This window comes from Cyprinodon tularosa, unplaced genomic scaffold, assembly GCF_016077235.1.
Source record: "Cyprinodon tularosa strain WSP-4 unplaced genomic scaffold, ASM1607723v1 ctg84, whole genome shotgun sequence".
Classification (NCBI taxonomy): Eukaryota; Metazoa; Chordata; class Actinopteri; order Cyprinodontiformes; family Cyprinodontidae; genus Cyprinodon; species Cyprinodon tularosa.
The window spans coordinates 4,326,067-4,349,646 of record NW_024039607.1 but is presented as its reverse complement, the minus strand read 5'-3'; the positions used below and the strand labels follow the sequence as shown (position 1 = coordinate 4,349,646).

The window sequence follows — 23,580 nt, the reverse complement described above, 5'->3', positions numbered from 1 at the left end:
CTCCTTTATTTTGTCACTTTAAGTAACACTAGAAAATGCATTTAAGAACATGACAACAAGCTGCACCGCAAAATCTGCAACACGTTTAAAGTAGATGTGTGAATGATATAAAAAAAATACTTTTTACTTTTTATTGGCAGAAATTGGGGGGCTCTAAATAAGAATATTGAGGCCACTTTGAACTCACATGCAACACAATTTCTAGCTCGGCCACTTTGAAATGACAAATTTCCTACTGCAACTGAAAGCATCATAAAGCTCGGTTTCTGCTCGTTAAGTGGAACAGGTCAGTAATCACATAGGGGCTGGCATACGGTCAGATACTCACTGAGGGGAGGGCGGTAAACGCATGAGAGAGTGAGAGGAAGCTGTAAAACCTCCGAAGAGAGAAACAGAGACTCAGTTAGATGTTTCCATTTATTCACACCTGCTTCAAACTGACTATCGGATAATTAACATCTAACTGAACCGACATTGCCGCGATCACCTGGATCAAACCGGATGTCATTGCTTAGGGCTGCGGGAAGAGACAGCCTAGAAGTGATGGAGCCTCTGCTACCCACAGAGCCAGAGATGATGGAGAGAGCGCAGGACAGGGGCGCGCAGAAGAAGATTCACTTTTCAGTACCCTCCTCTTTGCCTCTGCAACTGGATCCGCTGCAGGTGGAGATGGTGAGCCCCACAGCGCTCTGTTTGCAGAGAAATGCATTCCCGTAGAGGCATTTAAATGGCTATAAAGGTTGACTTGTTATTGAAGCTTATTTTTCAACACTCCAGCGATTTGCTCCTTAGGATCTTCTTGTGTCTTAACCCATGTGGGCTGGGCATGACATAATTAATTCATTTTTGTTTGAGCTACAGTCTGTCAAGTTGATTTGTAAGTTGTTAGTTGTTGTTTTTTTTTTTACACATATGCAGAATCACACAGAGAACCGGTTAGTTTTCACGTTTTATTTACAAAAGGCACCCAGAATCTGGAAGAAATGAACTGCAAGAAGTTAGCTGAAGTTTCAGGTTGGTCTGAGGGGAGAAACCAGACTGATCAGGAAGGAGGTGGTTTTGTTTAGAGTCAAAGGCAAGGACAAAACCTGATAAAAAAAAAAAAACACTTCTAGAGGAAAATGGACTAGAGAATGGAGAAGCTTTGCAGTCAGTGGCCAAATATGGTGACCTCAAGATGTTATACAGACTCTATACAGACTATAATTTAACAAACTTTAGACTAAGATGAGCCTTTTTAGCCAAGAAATGCAGGATAAAAGCCACATTGTATTGAAAAAGAGTTGTTATATTGTTTCTTATTGTCTGATTTATTACATCACAAAGCCTGCCATTTTAATAGTTTTGAGAACAGAGATACTAAGCAGTTATCTATGCAAGTTTTTATCATTTCTTGTAGCTGATAAAGACAATCACAGTATCCATCCATCCATCCATCCATCCATCCATCCATCCATCCATCCATCCATCCATCCATCCATCCATCCATCCATCCATCCATCCATCCATCCATCCATCCATCCATCCATCCATCCATCCATCCATCCATCCATCCATCCATCCATCCTCTCACTGAATAAGACAGTCCTCCCCTTCTTGCCGCCAAGGTTAAAATGCATTTACGTAACTTCGTAGCAAGACTTTACCAAACTCTGTCTTTCACTCCACATTACTCTGTGGGCAGCAGCTCCGGGATTAAGGTGAGCCTTGCAGCCTTACAGTTTTTTGGAGCCTTTAAAAGTAATGTGGGTTGTCTGCCCTTCAAAGGGGTGGAGGATGAGGAGGAAGTGGGGGATAAAGCTGCCATCTGTAATGCTGGGAATGAGATTTGTCTAAGCATAACAGAAGCCGTATAACCACATATGTGAAATGAAAGAAGGTCACATTACTCACAATACTCATGTAACTCATGTAAAGGGAGGAGGTGGTGGTGTGCTTGTTATGTAAAATGAAGCTTTAGCCTAAGGCTGAATCATTTTTTATTAAATCCAGGTAAAACATACAAGCCCATGTGAGAAACTGTATTTTTGTGTGCAGATTGTTGTTAATTATTTTACTAATGGTTGCAAACTGTTTCCTGCAATATTTTTTTATTTCCTCTTTACTACAGATTCTACCTTATCTTCTATTCTGCTTGTAGCAACGGTGTCATGTCAAAGATCTGAATTTTCCCAAGTGGATCAAACAAATGTTTACAAAAAAAAAAAAAATCCGTTTGTAAGCGTATTCTTTCTTGGAATGTATACATAAACGGATAAATTATCACTAGTCAGTCAAATACTTCTTGAACACCTGCTGTTTTCAGCTTATTAGTCCCAAGTGTCGAGCTATATTATTTGCTCCTTCTAGTCAAAGAGGCATGTCCTCATTTGCTCTATCAGTCTCCAATTAAAGTGACTTTAAGTATTTTTAGGCCTGGAACTTTGTCACATGTTTTGACCTTAAGAACAGAACCATGAATGCATATTAAAAACATACTGTCTGTTAGACCATCAAAGAGTATTTCTTACTTCTGAAGTAAAAAGATGATGCCTAAATAAATAATAAAGTCTAGTTCAACAAATGACCACCAGAAGTCCCCTACCTAGTAAAGACAGGTTGACTTAACTTTAATTTAATGTCAGTATGTGTTATTGTTCCATCTGAGGTTTGTTAGAGGATATCGATGAACCAGCAAAAACATGAAGACCAGGTAAAAAGTTATGGAGAATTTTAATAGGGTTTTGTAATTAAATAAAGGGGGACTGGTGGCCTAGTGGCTGGGGCATTGTGCTTTGAATCCTGAGGTTCTGAGTTCGAGCCCCACAGACTGCCACTCTGAGAAAGACCCTTAACCGCCATACTGCTCCTCATCAAAGCACAATGGTAGCCCATCCCATCCCCAAGGGGATGGGTTAAATGCAGAGAGTTAATTTCGTTGCTCTTTACTCATGACAGTGTAATGACAATAAAATGCTGGGGGGAAAAAATATATCCCAAGGTTTAAACACTTCAGAGAGTAATTTTTAATCAGTCATCTGAAAATGAAAATATCGAGACACAACAGCCCTCTTAAAATGAGATGATACATCTCAAGGGGTTGTCCTTGAAATAAAAAAACGTATTTGAATCTAGTAACGTGGGTAATTATACCTTTAGAAAGAGGAGCTGTCAAGAGGCCAATGGTAACTCTGAAGAAGTTGTTGATCAGTCTTATTGTATGTGTGTATGAGAGTCTTGTTTTGCTAATAAAGCTCTGGGAATATATGTCCCTGAGCCAGAGGTTAGCCCAACAGATTTGCTTTCACAAGCAGACCATTATGACTGTTGCTATAAAGTTCTACTTAGTACTTGTATATGAAACTTTATTGAAAATTATTCCTGGAGTAAAATTTAAAGGAAAGGTCTGGTCATATTCAGAATTCAAACCTCTGAAAGTACTTTAAATATAAAATTATTACAAACTGTTCAATAGAAGTGTTTTTAATTAAGAGTAATTTCATATAAATGTGCTTTACTGGAGACATCCATGTTTGTTAAAGAACACTACTGCCATTTACCGGTTTGTGACGTCACGATGTGGTGTCTGCAGTTGAGCAAGTCCCAGTGCTTTATCTGGTGTTTTCACAATGCCCTACTATCCAATTCATCTTGAAAACATTCTCTTTTGAAATGTTGGCTATATAGTACATGCTTTTTTTTCTGGCCAGAAGTTGGATGGCAAATCCTCCCTCTTTAAGTTGGCAATCCAACAACCAGGACCGCAGTAACCCGTCTGTGGAGGATCATGCATCGGAAAGGTGAAATAACAATTCTTTTACTCACTTAATTAAATAACCGCAAACGTATTTGTTTTAGGTATAGATAATGACCTAGTTATTATTCCTTAGTGACCTGAATTTTCCTTTAAAAGCAATAGACATAGAGATGGAAAGGGAGGTGAGGAAGAAAAAGGCTGTAAGAACTAAGGGGAGAAAGAAAGACATAGAGACAAAAAATAAATATAACAAAACAGTAAAAATAGACAACACAGAAGATACAGTAATTCTTAGAAGTCTGCTTCCACACCTGTATGCGACAAGAGGGAAAGAAAAGAGATAAACAACAGACAAAAAAAGTAAACATCAAGAAAAGGCTTCAAGAGCAGCAGGTATCCCTTAGATATCCATGTGTGTCGAAGGCAAAACCTATTGTGATTACACAGTATTATTCAGGGTGGTATATATCTCTAGCTGCCTCTTAGTATATAGTATTAGTTGGTATCCATGAGCACCTGGAACCAAACTCCTGTGGTAGGTATGCATGGGCATGCTCGTGTATAAAGGATTTACAAAGCTTCTCAGAAGGAAAATATGTTTATTACCAGGTGTAGGCAGTCCCAGACTCACGCTGAAGGGCCCAGGATCAATAAAGAGGCGATCCTGCCCCAGATATCGAGAGGCACCCCAGATCACTGGCACACAATGAGGGTAGACATAGAGGTGGCCACACTCACCAGATAACGGCAGATAAGTAGCCTCGTGAGACCATCCTGATCTCGCGAGCTTTCAAGATTTCAATCGCTAATCAGTCTGGAGACTCTCCGTAGAAGAAAATTTGGAGCCGTTCACCAAACGAACGTCCAATCAGCGTTGGCTTTGGGGCGGGTTGAGGTGTGACGCAAGAAGCGCGACAGTTCAGTCTAAAGAACATGGCGGCTTCAGCCGATGAAACTAGCGTTAGCGTGGCTATCGAGCAAGTTTTATCGGAATTACAGAGTATTTCTTCACTGAAAGAAGAGCAAAACACTGCTCTGGAGGCTTTTCTCAGAGGAAAATATGTTTTTGCTCTTCTCCCGACTGGTTTCGGCAGGAGTAGCCTGGCTGTTAGTACGTCATATGCTTCGTCGATCTGATTGGTTTATTTGGCCCGTCTATCACCAACATAGGCCAATTAGCTAACCAGTATTTTCGCCCCTTCCCAAAATTACTTCAACCAAAAGTTTCCAGATGGATATGCAGAGCAAATCCATCTGGTGGAGTCAGGTTAGCAGAGAAGAGCACACAGAGCCAAACCCCTGAAGGGCTGTGTATACTCTTGCAGCAGTGTGTCACAGTTAGCTTGTCGCAGGTATGACCGAGATTTTTTTATTTATGCTCAAATTTGAAGCATGGTCTGCGCTATGTTATTCCACGCCACAAAGCAAGATCATGGACTAGCTAGGATTGTTGGTGTCCGTGTGTCAGCTTGATGAGGTTGTTCACCGTTTGCAACCCCTCATCCAACGGCAGACGACACACAGTTCACTTGTGAGTGATATCAAAAGACTGGCCATGGTGCTGCATGGTTTGGCTTTGGGGGCAAATCAACAGACCTTCACAGAGAACTACAAACTAGCATACTGTACGGTGTCTGGGATAGTGTCAAAGGTGGGCCAGGTGTTATGGATGGCACTACAGCCAGAGTTTCTGCCATTAACTACCAAATAGAGTGGATGTAGAATTGACCAATCAGAGGCCTCTTTTCTCTCCTTCCTGTGACACTATCGACGGCACAGTCTGCGGTTACCTACAATTTTGTTTAGGTGCACCAGAGTGTCTGCGGAAGGGAGGGAGTGGCATGTCTGATTTAACTGCGACACACACGCAGATAGGGCTGCAACAACGAATCGATAAAATCGATAAAAATCGACTTTTAAAAGCGTTGGCAACGAATTTAATCATCGATTAGTTGTGTCGCGTGATTAATGCGTCATCCGCCGCCGCCGTCAACCGGGGGAAGAAAAAAAAATATGGCGGAGCGAGTCAGCGCCGCAGTTGCAGTGTTGCCAACTCAGCGACTTTTCAGACCCCTCCAGCGACTATTTTTCAAAAAAGCGACTAGCGACAAATCTGGCGACTTTTTACGGTGTCACTGGCGGCTTTTGCCTGCCTTGGGGCGCCTCCCCCATCCCAACGCCTTTTTCCCTCTCCCACAGGAATCCCTCTCAGTCAGAGCCGCAGGATTTTAGTGAGGAGTTAACCCTCAGCGTCCAGACTGCAAATGAAGCGCGTATGCGCCGGGATTGACGGCGCAAATTGATCACAATAATTAAAATAGCCGGCGCTTTGTAAAGTGAAAAAAGTCGTAACATGCAACTTTTGTAAAAACAAATGAACATGGCACGGAAGCACCACTGTTATGACGCAGCACCTGAAAAGAAAACACGTTGGAGCCTTCAATGGCAGTGAAGAGAGCTGATCAGCAGGATGAGTAACCATGTTTGTTTCATTTTAAAGTGGGGAAACGTAACGTTAGTTTCTCAGGTAGCTCATCTGATGCTTTCCTTACCTTGTTAGTAGGTTACAGACAGTGATAAGGTTGGCTACTTATTTTACTTTTAATTTCATTTAAATTTGTTTAAGCAGCGTTTATATTTTCTTTATAAATAAATTAACTTGCAAATTATGAGGGCAAGGCTTTTAAAGTTTAAATCTTCTGGCAAAGATAAAGAAAAGAAGATCCTGCAATTTATGGAAGTAAAGCAGAACAAAATCCAGCAAGATCAGTAATATGTCAATTAATTATCTGCCACATTCCCATGTAAATATCTGTCTTTGGAGGATGTGTCATTTTTATTCCAAATACAATTTATAATTTGAATCACAGGGCTATTTTTATCTCTATGGTTCAGTATTTTCTCAAGCAGCAACTTTAACTGCTATACTTTCCTGTCTTAAAAGGCAGAACTCTTCTAGTCTAAAAAAACTCATTTGTTGAAATGGGGGGACCTATTGTTTGAACCCCTTAGGGGCTTTAAAAAACAAAAATGCCTGTCTCTTTTTGCGCTTTATGAAACAAAGTAGCCTATATTTTGTGGATGTACAGCTACATTTCTCATGTAAGTTTGCGTAGTTTTTACACAAACATTTATTTTTCATATTGCACCAGTACAGTTAATGAGCAACCTGTACTTGTGGGCTTGTTTGTTCTGTCTAAAATGTTTATTTTGGAATAAAGAGGTTAATATAAAAATTTTTTTTTGTCCGATTCATCGATTAATCGAAAAAATAATCGGCCGATTCATCGATTTTTAAAATAATCGTTAGTTGCAGCCCTACACGCAGACAACCTGGGTTCTGAGCTTTAACATTTACATTGCCTGTAACGAGATTAAAAAAGAACAGCATAACCGAAAGACATGGTGCGAGATATACAATAAATCAACACCTTGAAACTATCACTAAAGTAATATTATTAAGTCTGACATGTACTCTGTGTTACCTGAAGATACGGATGTGGGCTTTCTGTATGGAAATGAATCTCTGAGTACCTGGAGCCAAGCACCTGTAATTGTTTGTGAGGGTGCACTTGTGCATGTAAAGTTTATCCATAGAAAAAAATGCTCAATAGTGGTTGTGGAGAGCTGGAGAGGCACACCCCCCAGAGCACTGAGTCCAGCGCCGGGAGACCCAAAGCCCCAGGCGCCCAAAGAGACCCCAAGAGCGAAGGCACAAATGAGGGGCCAGCCCCGGAAATCGGACCCCAACCAAGGGAGGAGGAGAGACAGCCCCCAAAAAGCCCCCCAGCCACCGCCATGCCGGCACCCCGGGGAGCCGCGGAGACGAGTCCACGGGCTCCGCCGCAGCCGGCCAGCCTGAAGTAGGGCTGGGCACCGAAAACCGGTCCTCCACGGCACCGACCTACACGCCCCGGCCCCACAGAGCACCAAAACACGCCCCACCCCCCGGCACCGAGCCCCGGCGACTAGCCGCAACACCCAACGCGACCGCACCACCCACGAAAAACACACAGGCGGCCGCGCCCACAGCCGGGGCCCACGCGCATCCGCTGCGAACCGGCCGCGAGCGCCGCGGTACCCCCCCAAAACGCCCCCAGGCCAAAAGCGCGGCCCCACCCCACCAAGACAGATGCCAACAGCGCGCAACGCAACACACCGTGCACCGAACTAACCCAAGAGCAGAAAAGCCGCCCAGCACTCAACCCGTACTTAAAGAACCATCAGTGAGCCAGCAGGCTCCTCTCATTGGCGGGGAGCATGAGAAGGGGGGGACAGCTCATACTTGGGGCCTACAATGTTCTAGTTGGTAGGGGGAGGGCAAACATTCAATCTGACAAGAAGAGAAAGACATATTCACATTCATCCAGTCAATTTCACACAATCCCACCCTTAAAAATCATACAAGTACTCAATGGAGATGCACACAGGGGGGTAGACACTTAACATATTCTAACACCCCTCATACATACACTATCCTCCTGGTTCTAGGGGCCAATATCCCTAGGGGAACAGAACCAGGAGGAGATTCCCAGACCCCCATTATGGGAAGGGGGCAGGGAGCTTGAGCTGGGGCTGGGATCGGTGGGCCAGGATTGGGCGACACCAAATGGAGTAGAGTAGCAATGTAGCCCAGGTGCACACCTACACCAGGGCTTATGGCATGCCACACCTGATCCAAGACCAGAGCAAATCCCAGAGCCACACCATCCCAAGTAATGTCTGATCCCAGGATGCCACTTCACCCCCACATCCCCTCGCCATATGGGGAGGTCTAACCCATCCCTGCATTCATTGAAACCAATGGGGGAGCATATCAGATGCCTATAGGTTTAAGAAGTAGAGTGTGGGTTTTATAATTTTGAATCATCAGAGGGAAAAGTTGAATATAATTTCAAAGCTTTCCAATTAAGCTTTGATGTCCCTCTTATTTTGAAAGTTTATTTAAGCCGTGCTTACACTGTGCGATTTTTTTGCCCTTCTTGGGCAGACTTTCAGCCTGATCGTGCCTTGTGTAATGTACAGGGGGTAACGAGGGGCGATCAGCCACTCACGACCACCTCCCGATAGGGAATTGTGAGGTCGGGAGAAAATCAAACATGTTTGATTTTTAGTCGGCTGTTGTGGGAAAATCGCTCAGGGTGCATGCGCAAACAAGGACTCTCCTTCTTCTACCTCTCAGATAAAAACACAGAAGCATGGCGGGGCTGCGAGTGAAATGGAGTGCTCTCTGTAAAATTAACAGATCATAGTAGCCACATTTGATCAGCCATGTCTTTGTCCAAATACGTTGTTGCCTTTTCTTTTTAGGGCTTTCAGCACAAAATTGCACAAATTGCCAAGGAAGCACGTTTCATTCAAGTGAGCTTCATATTCCAATTCTACTTAGGCTAGGCCGATTTTTTCCAATGCGACCCAGGTCATTTGGCTATGTGGTCCTGAATCCGATATGAATCTGATCTTTTCATATGCGACCTGTGTTTGAACGTCATTAATAACCGACAAAGGTCACTATTATGCGTCTTGCTATGCAGAAGCGGCAAAAAACAACAACCATGGCAGATGATGATGCAGAGAGCAGTATTTATGTTTTGTGTTTAACCATATTGAAAAGATTGAGTTTTTATGGTTGGAAAAGACCGCTAGATGTGCGCCGGCACTACCATCACACAGATCACAAACAAGTTGCATGTATTTGGAAATATGAACTGCAACGTAAAAAAAAAAAAAAAATCGGATTTCGCAAAAAAATCGGAATTGAGCATCAAGACCTGCAGTGTGAACGTAGCCTTATTTGGCTTCCGGATAGACGAGTCTGAGTAGCGCCATCTCACTGCGGAGCTGAGTCCAACATGGTTTTTAGACGTACAGTGTGAGCAGGTATATTGCATCAGAGTGTCGGGCCGCACAGTGTGAGAACATACATCGTGAGCTGTAGCTGCGTGCAATGGTTGAAAAAAATGTGCACATTGTAGTATTAGTGTCTCTTTAAGCAGAGCGTGTTTGTATGCATTAGAGCCCTGCATTCCCGTGGAAGTCCTGCGGGACCCAACGCAAAGCAGTGTGGTGCAGGACAAATATTGAAAGCTCATTGCGGGTGCGGAAAATGAAACAGTTTTTTGCGTTTCTACCAGTACGTTTTGCACAGAGATCACTATTGCTTTTGTGTCTTCTCATTTAGACTATTCAAACAGTATTTTTGTCTTGTCTAAACAAAAGGTCTGCAGATGACCTAAGATGTGTTGGTGCTGACAAACAGAAACAAAAGGACTCATATTTCTCTGATTTAAAAATCTAAGGTATTTAGAAAATAAATTTTTTCATGGGTCCTTATAGCCATTTCAAGACTAGATATTTCTCCTTACAGGTGATTGCTCCAAAGCTGTGGAAGAGCTATGATTTTTTTTATGTTCCCTTGATTTAGTGGATGCCTTTAAGTGCAAACTCAAAACGTATCCCTCTTGAGGAGCTTTTATCAACTCCAGTTAGTTGGCTATTTTATTACGATTATTAATATGATGTTTTTTTTTTTTTTTTTTTTTTTTTTTTTTTTATGTTTTCTGCATGTTTGTAAAGTACTTTGTGACCCCAGTGATAGTGAAGGTGCTATATAAATAAACCTTTATTTACTACCTTTCTTACTATAAACTTTTTAATGAGTTGTTGTTGTGTGCACAGGGCTTTAAACACATTACAAAAGAAACAGCCAAAGAATGACGCTGCAGATTAAAATGAAAAAGATTAAATGAGGATAACAGAGATCTGAATTAAGGGCAAGATCAGTTAGAGTCAACCACTTTTTAACAAATATTATATCAGACCTCCTAATACTAACAGGATCTTCAGTGTAGATGAGAGTCTATTTAGTTTATCAAATACATGAACCACAAAAATATTTTTATACATCAGTCTATCAGCTGAAACTGGTGTTCAGTGGAGTTACCATCACTGATTTATAGAGCTTTCATTTCTATGAACACAACTGCCTACTGAAAATGGCATAAGATACGCAGCAGATATAGTGTAGAAAGTTAATCAGTCATTGCACAAAGTTTTTAAAGTCATTAAAATGATTTTTATTTCACCTTTTTCTTTGATGTAAAGAACATTTGTCCATTTTCTATACGTCGGCCTTTTGTTCAGATTGTCAGTCCATTACAGGGAAATATACAACCATCTGCATATACACCTAAGGTAGATTTAGAGAACTCAACCTGACAGTCTTTTTTTATGGACAGTATCTAAATAAATAGATAAATGTTTGTAAAGGTAAGATATTTTTAAAGTAAATCCTTCTATAGTGTCAGGTTGGGTGGAAGTTTGAGGGACGCAAATGCAGATATGGAAGATGAATTGGTTTGTTGCAGATTTAATCATTTAAAAGGTGGAAACTGAGGCAAAAATACAGAAAACCAACAATTAGAAGACATCTGGGAATACACATAAGAGCAGGGGTGGGCAATTCCCGTTCCTGAGGGTCGGTATCCTGCAACCTTTAGATGTGCCTTTGGTTAAACATACCTGAATCAAATAATTAGATGATTGAGAGGACTCTGAAGGAACTGACTGAATACAAAGATAATTCAGCCATTTGATTCAGGTGTGTTGAAACCAAGGATGGCTGTAAAAGTTGCAGGATATCGGCCCCCAGAAACTGGAATTGCCCACCTCTGCATAAGAGGATCAAGAAGCGAAGAGGAACCAGCAAACAGTAACTAAAGAGGAGGAGTTTAAATGGGAGACTGAACAAAGACCAGGCTAATCAGCAGACGAGGAACAGGTGTGGATGGAAATACCTAGAAGGGAGCTAGGGGAAGAAAACTGACACAAGGGGGCAACAGAGGGTAAACAAGAAATACATAAGAACTGAAATGCAAGCCAAAAACAACTAGAGTGACACAAAATAGAAATAAAACAAATGAAAACTAAAAAAGAAATTTTAAACAGAACAAAAACCACGATTCCCAGAATCCTATTCACTTCTGGGCCTTAAAATGGGTGATTATCATAAACTCTCATATCATAATATATTGGATTTTCCTTCCACATCCTTTTTTGTACTGGGGTATATGGACCTTTAGTGCTGGGAGGTTTCCTGACCACAAATCATATTTTTTTTTTACTTATTTCGGGGGGCCTGAGTTTTGGTGACCTAAGGCCTGAGTTTTGGTGACCTAAGGATTCAAGAAAACCCTAAATTAAGCCTTTCTGACATAGATTGTATATAAGGTATTTCTGCATGATGCAGGCTGAAATGGTATTTAGTAAAGAACAATGAATGCCTAAGTCTGATATTTATAACAATTGAGACACAGTGAAATTAACATGGGCTGCTCAGTAGTGTAGTGGGTAGCACTGCTCGAATCTGATCTTTTCAAATGCGACCTGTGTGTGAACAGCCAGATCGTATTCATCCGACCTGAATGTCATTAATACCCGACAAAGGTCACTATTCTGCGTCTTGCTATGCAATAAATGAAAAACAACAACTATGGCAGATGATGATGCAGAGAGCAGTATTTATGTTTAACCATGTGAAAAGATTGAGTTTTTATGGTTGGAAAAGACCGCTACATGCACGCCGGCACTACCATCCATGTTTACCAAAACATAGAGCACGCTGGCCTTGGACGTCATTGCGTCCCCCGCTACGCATGTGGGACACTTGCGTTGTATGACTGCAGTTCACACAGATCACATACAAGTCGCATATATTTGGAAATGTAACGGCAATGCAAATAAAAATCATATTTCACAAAAAAAAAACGGAATTGAGTATTAAGGCCTGTAGTTTGAACATAGCCAAAAGAAGTTTACAAACAAGAAATACATAAGAACTCAAATACAAGCAAAACCAACTAGAATAACACAAAATAGAAATAAAACTAATGAAACCTTAAACAGAACTAAAACCATGATACAAATAATTTCACTACTTCCTGTGAAAAAGAAAACAAAAGCTTTCGGTAACAATTTTACCCACTGGTTTCTCATATGCTGCTGGACTTTAACCTTATGGCAAAAATTGCAGCAAAGCTTTAGAATAGGTTCTTAAAAAGATGCTTAAATGAGGCTTCAGACCTTAAGTGATTTCCTGAATATTTTTTTATAGAACAACTTTTTAATCCTAGCTTACTAATCCTCTTTAATTATAGTCTCATCTATTTTTGAATTTAAGCCTTTTATTTGATTTAAACAAATCATCAGCTGAGTGTTGATAAATTCAAACAAAGGGCAGCAGAGGTAGGAGTTGCTGGAGCATGAATGTTGCCCTCATGTATCATACCTATATTCTATCAGTGGTGGGCGGTGCATATGGTAACTAGGCCTTCAGTGGGCACCCCTCAACTTTATCTACTTTTTATCCCTTGATCTCCATATATACATAGCGCAGATGCCTATCTGGTGGCGTGAACAAATCAGTCTTGTGTGTAGGCCTATTGTTAACACTTTGAACGCGACGTGATAACATGGATGCAGCTATAAAGCCGCCATGTCTGCTTAAGGTTAAATTTATTTTTAAGATAGCCCGTCAGCGTGGTTGAAGATGATGGGCTCGAGCTCGTTCTCCAGGTGGCCCCAGGTGCTCATACATGCCCAGCACGCCGCAGAGAAAGCCACGAAAGATGAGAAGTTGGTCGAAGCGACGTGTTTAGTACTGACCACTGGATATCTGTCAATAATAACTACCTCGGTGTTACTGCACACCTCATCGATGCAAGCTGGGAACTTCACACCTTCACTTTAGGTAGGCAATGTTATGGAATTTTAAATTTCATTTTACCACGACACCACGAATGATTACAGCAAAATTATTTTTGCTTCTTGATGATTACTTTGTTGAATGTGGGTAAAGTGGGACGATTTATGAAAATGTTCAGTGGTATTATGTGATGCATTTTGGAAACAGGAAATGAGCCCCTGGTCTAAAGCACCATCTGACTAGAGAACCTGTTCAAAGACTTACTTTCACTTATTATTTAGGTAGCACACACATATCATCCTTATCATATTTTATTCTTACCCTAATCTTATTTTATTCTTATCCTTATTTAATTAATTTTTTTATGTTATTTCCCGCAAGGGATTGTTAAAGTAAATAAAGTAATTCTGATTATGATTAATGAATCCCTTTGGCAGAATAGAAATTACCCATTTTAATCTCGTTTAATTCCAACATTACAGTGAGATTAATCTAGATGTAAAAAAAATTTATCTATGCCCATTTCTTAAATATATATATATATATATATATATATATATACACATACATGTTTATGCTAAAAGAAGTAAAGAGCTAAATTAAAGCTGCAGCAAAATCTATTGTTCATATTGAAGAAGTATATGCCATGTATAATCTAAGGATGGGCAAAAAATTTAGTATTCCCAGGTGTTAGGCCAATGCTAGCAGAGGGGAGGATGAAATCTGCAGATGGGAAGGCTGACAATGACCTTGCTCCAACACACACAGAAAAAACTGATTACCGGGGAGCGAAAGGCAGGAAGCAACTCCATACATGGTGATAGGAATGTAGAGATTATGATCATTCTGTGGGATTGTCTGTGTGAAACTGTAAGATGTTCCCCTATGAAGATAATAAAAAGAGCCAGTGTTGCAGGGGGGGTCAGAGTTGCTGTTTGCAGATGCGTGCTGCTGATGCTCCTCTCCCTTTGCAAAGGCGAATCGAAGCTTTGTTGCCCAGAATTTTTTATAACACTCCATCTCAAGTTACCTCAAGTCTCTAAGTCTCAAGTTATCTTAAGTCTCTAAGTTACCTGCACTCGAATTAACGGACCCGGGGAAAAACCATGAAGTTGTTTTTCAACAATTTGGGGGCTCGTCCGGGATTCGGGGCGTCAGGACCGATTGGACATCGGACTCGGACCAACGGACAAAGGACACAGGCTAGCCAACAAAAACGTAAGCAGAACCTGTTTAATCAAATCTGCATTTTGGGTTTAGAACAACTAAATTAAGTGTCCTGAGTCCTAGTAAGCCTAAGTCTATAAAGGAAATCAGGGAGTGATATAAAACAATGATTGGATGGTTGTAAGTAGTCTTGTGAGTTAAAGATAATGAGACCAGGCAGAGAAAGCCATGTGAGTTTAAGGAAACATTTCCAGGTAAAAGAAATTAGAAAATGAAGTTTCTTGAGTGTGGCGTCTCATGGCGAGTCCACCTCTTTAAAAAAAAAAAATATATATATATATATATAAATATACATATATATGTATATATATATATATATATATATATATATATATATATATATATATATATATATATATATATATATATATATATATATATACATGTATATGTATATGTATATATATATATATATATATATATATATATATATATATATATATATATATATATATATATATATATATGTACAATATATATATATGTATAGATACATTTGGATATAAATTTGCAATGATGGGTGTCAATATCACCACTTTCACATTTTAACAGAAGAAACGACCTATACTATTCAAATATAAAATGCAACAAGCACAGGTATAACCGATACCAGTGCTTGAATGTATGAGGTAATGCCTTGCCATCTATTTTTATTTTCTTTTGAATAAATATGGACTTTTTAGAATGTTTTTAACCCTTGGTTACAGTAAAATAAAAAGAAGCTTTTTTTAAAAGTTTAGATCTCTTATTCGTAGAAAGACGGATAGCAGGCGAGCAGTCAACTTCACAGCATTAAAGGTAAGAAAACTCTCTCTTTTGAGACTGATGCTATAAAGATTTAATTAGGGAACCACAAGGTAGAGGAAATTAAATCAATTAAAAACATTAGCACATAGCAACTAACTGTTGGTTTTCATGATATGTTTATTTGTGTAATAACTTATTTGACTGCTTTTTGTGTAGTGGTACGGTTATAATTTGAAGATAATGTGTGGACTTTGTCATGTAAAAGCTAATCAATAACTAAACTTTTCTTCTTTAAGCAGGATAGTCAAAAAAGAAAGAGAAAACACTGACATACACATCCAAGCAATGTCTCAAGCTCCAGTAAGTCATTCTGAGTTGAAGATTTTCTTGTGAAGAACCATAATTTTGGTCCACATTAGGCATCAAAAGGGGTTTACACTATATTCAGTGGTGCCAAATAATTGATGGATTTTTGGTTTTTGTTCTCTTACAGATGGATATCAGTAATGTGGATGAACAGTTTTGTGAAGGTCAGCAGCATATGGAAAACAGAGACCTGGATCAGCTGAATATCTCTGAGAAATCAGTACATCGCTCTGACCACTGTGGAAAGGGTTTTAAGAGATCTTACTGTCTGAAAAGACACCTGCTTATCCACACTGGTGAAAAGCCTTTCCTCTGCCATCTGTGTGGGAAGCAATTCAGGCGGAGTGGACATTTGGATCAGCATCTGTCCACCCACAACGGCGAAAAGACTTTCCTCTGCCTTCACTGTGGGAAGCAATTCTGTACGAAAGGAACTTTGAATCACCATCTATACATTCACACCGACGAAAAGCCTTTCGTTTGCCATCAGTGTGGGAAAAGCTTTGTAGATCTTCTCTGAGAACCCATCTACATATCCACGCCAGAGTCCCTACATGTGCAGGAGTTGTAGAAAAAGCTTCAGGCCATTGAAAACTGTGCAACATCATCTGGAAATTGACACAAGAGAAGAAAATCCTTCCATAGCAGAGGCTTCACTTCCTGTTTGGTTCTCATGCTTCTCCTTATCTGAGACCAAAGCTTAACGTCTTTAATAAAATTCACTTGCATTCAAAGATTTTTATATTTCTTCCTTTTGCAGCTATAGTTCTGATAAAAACTTTTAAATGAGTACATATTTCTTTCATTTTTAGCTTCATTTTAATGACTTCCTGTTAAATCCAGAATTATAATGACCAGATAATGGAAGACCCAGATTAGACCGATGCAAGGGACGTTTAAACAGTTTATTGGAATGAAACTGGCGCTGGTTGGGAGAGATTCACCAGAATCAGCAACTGCAACACTAATACAGGTCAGAGATCCAAAAGACACTAAGACAGGTCCAATAGGGGTCAGGCAGGTTAACAGGAATACTCGCAATAATCTGACACTAGTCACTGGTCTGAGAGCTGGTTATACAGTTAGGTAAGAGGGAAAACCTGTGGAGGCTGAGTGGAAACAGGGCAGAGCTGACAGGTGTGTTGGATCCTGAATCAAACCAGCACTCATGCCAGGAATCATGACAAGACTAGAATTCAAAATCCTCCTTCTCACCTATAAAGCCCTAAACAACCAAGCTCCATCTTATATTAGAAATGTGATTGTTTCTGGTGTTCTAAACACTCACTTCACTCTGAATCTGCAGTGGTTCCTAGAATTTCTAAATGTAGAATGGGAGGCAAAGAATGGCCAAAGAGCCAAAAGGTATGGGAGATGTGGAGTGGATGGCAGAGAAAGGATGTCAGAGACTAAATAAATCTAATGAAAGCAGCTCAGTAATCAAGAGAAACGTTACAACATTAAGAGAATTAATTGTTTTGAATAAAATAATAGAGCTGGAAAGAAGAAAATTAAAATTTAGGTTGAGAATGTATGTTAGTGTTTCTGATCGATTTTAGGCCAGCAGAGAAGGCTTTGAAGGTCCTCACAGCCCACCACTGTATTCTATCCTTATTTTTCAACTGCACTGACAATATAACATACTTGAGATAAGTTAAGTTAAAAATAAGTATTTATTAAATAATTTGTAATATTTCATTGGATAGGGAAAAAATAATAGGAAAATATATTTGAACTGTAAAAATGTTTAAAACTGAATGTAATGCATTAACATGTAACAGGGACTTGGACAGAGAAGTTTGGTGGAGAGATTTGACCTTCTTGTGGAATTTAGGAGTGGTCATACTAAAGGCCTACTTACTTAACTTAAATGACTTAAAAATTGATTTTAACTAACTGAACTGTTGCTTCAGAACCACTCCAACTAAAATAGATTTCCTGCATAAAAGTTTTTTTTCAAACAAATTTCAAAGAAAGAGAAAAGAACACCACTCCTGGAGTTACATGCAGGATATCTATTTTATACTTTATTCCTCACAAAACTCTTAGTATTATAAGTCACACTGTTTTTGACATAGGAAGTAGTTGTGTGCATCTCTTGAAAAGATAGATAAAATGGAGAAAAATTCAAAATGTTAAAAGAATGTCTGGGGCATTTAAACAGCACTATAAGAGCTGTAATTATTCAGTTGGTTGAAAACATTATGGAAACCAGCTTTATAATACCTCTGCAGCCACCTCCAAGTAATGCATCATTTCATGCTGAAGAATACGGTAGAATAGAGTTGAAAAAGGGTTTGTGCTATGGAAAACACGAAAACACGCTTGGGAACCAGAACGGGCTATGAACCGCGTTGGTGGTAGCAATATTTATACATTTTTAGATGACACCCATAATCCTGAGCTGCATCACAATCACTGCCACATGAACAAACAAATATTACATTATGTCAGGACTCCTGTCTGTGTGTTTGTGTTTCTGTGTTTGTCTCCCTTCCTCCACCAGGAGGCGCCTGGTTCTGGTCCGCCTCCTTACACACCTGCTGATGGTTTCCTCGTTAACGGAGTGTTCTTAAGCTGCTGACTGCCACTACCTCGACGCCAGAGTGTTTGCCAGTTTTGGGTACTCTAGCCAAGCTGAGTTTTGCTGAGTCAAACTGAGTTCTTGTCAACCTGAGTTTTAACATTGTTTTTGTCTTTGCCTCTCGGCAGGAAGTCATCCTGCAAACTGGATTTTTCGGACCTTCTCTCCCTGGAAGGATCAACAGAGCTTCAAGCTGAGCTGGGGTTACAAACAGGAGGTTTGGACCCACTTTCCCCAAGAGATCGTTTGAGCTTCACACTGAGAAAGGGATTCATCTCCACTACGACCCGTTCAAGTACCGCAGGAAATCTGAGTGGCAGTCAGCTTCTCCGTTCACCTACAAACAACCGCATTCTGGGTAAACCCTGTTCCGCCCTCCACCGAATCAGACAAACACTGGAACAACAGCATACAGACTGGAGTCAAAGATTCAACAACTTCTCTGGAAATGTGAGTCAGCAACCAGATCCTCTTCTCCAAGTTCACGAATCAAATTTCCCACTGAGCCTGAACTAATCGCTGTGTCTTCCCCTCACTTTTCAGTTCCGGTTGAGCAGTGTTCAGAGCAACACTTCTCTCTGCATTATCTCTTCAATAAAACCTGTTAAACCTTTTCTCCTGGTCTCCCTGTTTGGTCTTCAGCATTTGGGTCTGAACTTCAGTAAAATCATGACACATTATCCATACCATTCCATCCACCTTCTGAAGCAAAAAAAGCACTGTCAGCTTTAAATTAGGCACAGTTTTACTTGTTATACTTAAAATGAAATGATCAACCAATACCGATATTGATGCCAATACAGTATATTGTGCATCCCTGCTTTAGTGTCAGAGAGTGGAAGGTTATTCTATATAGAACTTGTACAATAGCTTATACAGATGAAAGCACAAACATCTCATCTCAACAAATTGAAACCTTATTTTGTGACAACAGAATAATAGTCTATTGCTTTCTCTTAAATGATGTCATATGTAGTTTTTATCATAAGAAAAACAAAACCATTGGGAAAAGCTGTTGTTCAACAACTCTGACAGTTAGCGTTAGTGATGATCAGTCAGGTCTTGAACTTGTATTTGGTGTTTGGAGATTTGCTCAGTGCAAACTCATGAAAAATGCAAATGCACACAGCTTTACACACCATAGTTAGATAGAACCAAATAAAAAAAAGAGAATTCTCTTTTTGTTTCTGCAAAGATTCGACGCCGGAGGCCAACACCTGCCACTCTCTTCAAACTGTCAGACCCCCCATCACCAGAGGAAGACAGCAGCTCACATCAGGTATAAAAGAGAACGCTACCAATCAAACCAGAAAAGTTTCCTATAAAACTTTCATCTTCTTTGATGATGAGGAGTTGTAGGTTTTTTATTGTTGTTAGTCTTTAATATTTCACCACAACACATTGCAAATAATTAGTTATTCTGGAGAAGGTGTGTAAATTGGGGATATTTGTCTTAAACTTTAGTCTTCTGTTGTCATGGTGTAAAAAAATAGCAAGACTTTTAATAGGAATCAGTGTTAAAGGTTGGCCTTTGAATATTTGCAATTTTTATGCAAATTAATTCTAAAATGTTAGCCATAACTTAATTAACACATAAATTGTTTTTTCTAAATTTTGCTTAGAATCTAACATAAGGGAAATTAGTTACAAAGCATTTCATTTTTGCATTTTGTCCCACTAAAACTAAAGAAACGATTAAATAGTTTTATTGGAATTTCATATGTAAGACCAAAAAAAAAAATTGCTCATAATTGCAAGGTAAAAGATAAAAGGGGGATTTTATTTGTATTCAGCTCCTGTACTCTGAACGCCTTTAAGGGAATTAGGTACAAACATTTTCACTTCAGGGTGAAATTGTTTGCATCAATCAGGAGTTTGTTAACTCCTCATTGTTTTCTTAGAGAACATTGATGAGAAAACGGACCATGGAAGCCAATGAGGAAAGCAGAAGGGTCACAGATATAGTTCAGAAACCAGCATTGTTCAGTTCATCATCTGAAAATAAAGGCCTAAAATAGACCCTTTCTGACATAGATTCTATTTAGGACATTTCTTCTTTATGCAGGCTGAAATGGTATTCAGTAAAGAACAATTAATGCCTATGTCCAATATAAAAAACAGTGAAATTAACATGGTCTGCTCAGTAGTGTAATGCAGTGGGTAGCACTACTGCCTTGCCGCAAGAAGGTTCCGGGTTCGATTCCCAGCCTGGGGTCTTTCTGCATGGAGTTTGCATGTTCATGAGCATGCATGGGTTCTCTCCAGGCACTCCCACTTCTTCCCACATCCCAAACACATGACTGCTAGGTTAATTGGCTCGTTGTTTTCTTAGTTGATGAAGATTCTCAGTCATCCAGGTCATAGTCATTCCGTAAAAGTTTAAAAATCTATCCACTAGACTTGGTCCCAAAGATCTGAAAACGTTTCGCTTCCCCTCCAACAAGCTTTGATTCAGAATCAAAATTTCTGATTCTGATTCTGATTTCTCAGCCGCTCTCTTCAGCCGGTGAACAATACCTCCTTAACGACTGACCTTAAGAATCATAGACAGGTTTTAGATATTACAGGCCAACAATGGAACCAAACGACCCGCTCGTTGCTTTCAATTGGCATGTTTCCAAGCAATACAAGGCCTTGTCTATATAAAGACACAAACTCACTGCGGATCCAGACATTTGAATTGAGAAAGCTTCCTGGAGGGGAAGCGAAATGTCTTCAAATCTTGGAAACCAAGTCCAGTGGATTGTTTTTTAAACTTTTACGGAAATTGCTTTCTTAGAGAACATTGATGAGAAAACGGCACCATGGAAGCCAATGAGGAAAGCAGAAGGGTCACAGATATAATTCAGAAACCAGCGTTGTGCAGTTGATCATCTGAAAATATAAAGTGAAATGGTAGAACTTCAAAACTACCAAGAAATGGCTGTCCAACTGCAAAACACTGTTTATTGAAACGTGAAAGGAGAGCAGACTAATGGTTTTGATGGCAGGCTTTTATAATGCATAAAAAAGCAGTTCAGCTCTTCTGTTAAATAAATAAGCAATTTTTTTTTTCAATTTTAATTTCTATTAACCAAATATTTCAAAAGATAAATAGACAAAAAAAGAAAATGAAATGATTAACAATAAAAGCTCAACTGATATTTTGGAAAACCACAGTGTGTTGACTGATCTTCATAAAACTAGAAAAGGTTCTTTTTTTTAACTTTGAAATAAAAAACTAATTGCTATCCGTTATTTTCTAAAATACATTACAAATGTTACAAATCTTAAAGTCAATTCTGCATTATATATATTTTTTCGGGAAACAATACTAATATCTTGGCTCTCTCTTTGGCATGCTCCACTGATGTAATCATAAAACATATGGTCTTTTTCAAACAGTCATACACATGCTTTATTTCTGCAGTGGGTTCTGGGTGAAAATGGAGCCATGAAAGCCAAACTGGTTCAAATGGCAACCTACCAGCCACCCTCACTCAAAGGTAAATGCATCTTTTTTAAATCACAGTGCAAAGAAGTTCTCATTTTTATAACATATAATGCAACAACTAAAAAAGATTGTGATGTTTAATTGAAGTCTAATGCAACATGGCTCCCAGCTGCCAGAGTTCAGACATTTGTTTCCAAAAACAGCCTGATATGATAGTTTCTGTGTCATTTATAAGAGTGTGAAGCAGTGTGCTATGTCAGATTAGGAGTGGAAACAGCTGTGAGCCCATTCTGGATCATCCTGGATTAGGGCCTGCAGCTGCAGCATGCTCTCTTGTGCAAACACAAAGATGCATAACACTGATATTGATGCAAGAAAAAAACATGTCTGTTATTAGGAACTTCTTCACTGACACAGGAGAGCCCGCTAGTTTTAAATCATCTGAAAGATACACATTGATGCCTGTAACCTGCAGTGCTGGAAGTGGTTCTTTGCTCCTCTGGTTAATAATTTGGCCAGAGATAATAGGGAAAAAAACAAAACATTGATGTGCCTCCAACATAATTTTGTGTTTTCTTTTTTATTACAGTGATTACTGTATGTACTAATCCCCAAGTTGGACAGTTATCCAGACTGTGTCATTGGTCAAGCCTTTTTCCTTCAAGGCTGAACTAGATTCAATCCCTTAATGATCTGATCTGTCTGTTATTGAAACATTCAAATAAGATAAGATCATCAAGGTCCTAATTTTTATTCCATATTTGTTTTATCTCTGTGCAATTAGTTTAAGTCAACATTTTACTATAGACCACCTATGCTCCCATTCTTCTATTGTGTGTTAAAGAAGTAAGTTCATGTTTAGCTGTAAAATAGCTTTTATTGATTTGCATTTCTAGCTGTCCAGATGATGGCAGAGGCACACCTGAAATCTCTTGATAGGGAAGAGCCCTCTTCTGAAGACGAGCAACACAGGGATGATGAGAAGCAGCAGATACCTTCAGTCATAAGTGAGTGTTGCAGAATTTTCCTCTAACATTGAAACTTTGACTGAAAAGAATTTGATTTACTGTGGAAACTTCTTTTACACCAGATTCAGGAGAGGAAAGCAAACCACTCTCAGATCATTGTGACCTGCTGGGATGTTTAGCCACAAGAGCTGATCTCTCCAAAGATGCCACCAAAGAACTGGAGGAGGAAAAAAGCGAGAACGACAAAGGAAGACAGAACTGTTGAAGAGAGTGTACAGAGAACTCTAAATGTTCACCACCTGCACAGACCTTTTTTCCATATGGATAGGTTTATTTTTTAGGTATTCATGTCTGTGCTCATGCGTGCAGCTATAAAGCTGAATGTGGAAAAAGAAGGTGAGGAAAAACACAGTCATTAAGGAAGAATATAAATGAGCAGATGTAAGGTAAAATTTAACCTAATACGTGCAAAGGAAAACATGTCCTAGCCAGCCAAGAAAGCATTAGCATGGATCAGTTATTAATGAATTACATAAGAAAAAAAATTAAAACATCAGAACAGGGTGGCCATATTATATTTTTAATACACGACAATCTGTGTTTTCTTTTTTACTTTCCGTGCTAAAGATTGTAGATAGAAACAACATATTTACTTGTGATAAAAAAAAAAAGAAACAGTTTTATTTTAGATGTTGGTGATCATCGCTCAGGCAACATTCATACTGTAGTTTTATTTCTTGCAAAATTGAGAACAGTTAAAGTGAAAGACTTTAACTTTAAGAAATCTGTATCTGTTCTAACCCTGACAAAGAAAAA

General features: G+C 39.4%; 1 protein-coding gene across 1 annotated transcript; it reads left to right on the top strand.

Moving 5' to 3' along the window:
* Positions 1 to 294: 294 nt before the first annotated feature.
* On the top strand, positions 295 to 23,529 carry LOC119774967 (protein phosphatase 1 regulatory subunit 1B-like). The gene is made up of 5 exons (XM_038272801.1): positions 295 to 672; positions 19,559 to 19,642; positions 21,773 to 21,848; positions 22,693 to 22,803; positions 22,887 to 23,529. The coding sequence occupies exons 1-5, from the start codon at positions 502 to 504 to the stop codon at positions 23,027 to 23,029; spliced, it is 585 nt and encodes a 194-aa protein (XP_038128729.1). The 5' UTR covers positions 295 to 501; the 3' UTR covers positions 23,030 to 23,529.
* The last annotated feature ends 51 nt before the right edge of the window (positions 23,530 to 23,580 follow it).

Excerpts from the sequence above, each read along its gene's own strand:
- LOC119774967 (XM_038272801.1), top strand. The coding sequence starts at position 502 with ATGTCATTGCTTAGGGCTGCGGGAAGAGACAGCCTAGAAGTGATGGAG. Across the intron at positions 673-19,558 it reads ATCCGCTGCAGGTGGAGATG|ATTCGACGCCGGAGGCCAAC; the intron begins GTGAGCCCCACA and ends GTTTCTGCAAAG. Across the intron at positions 21,849-22,692 it reads CCAGCCACCCTCACTCAAAG|CTGTCCAGATGATGGCAGAG; the intron begins GTAAATGCATCT and ends TTGCATTTCTAG.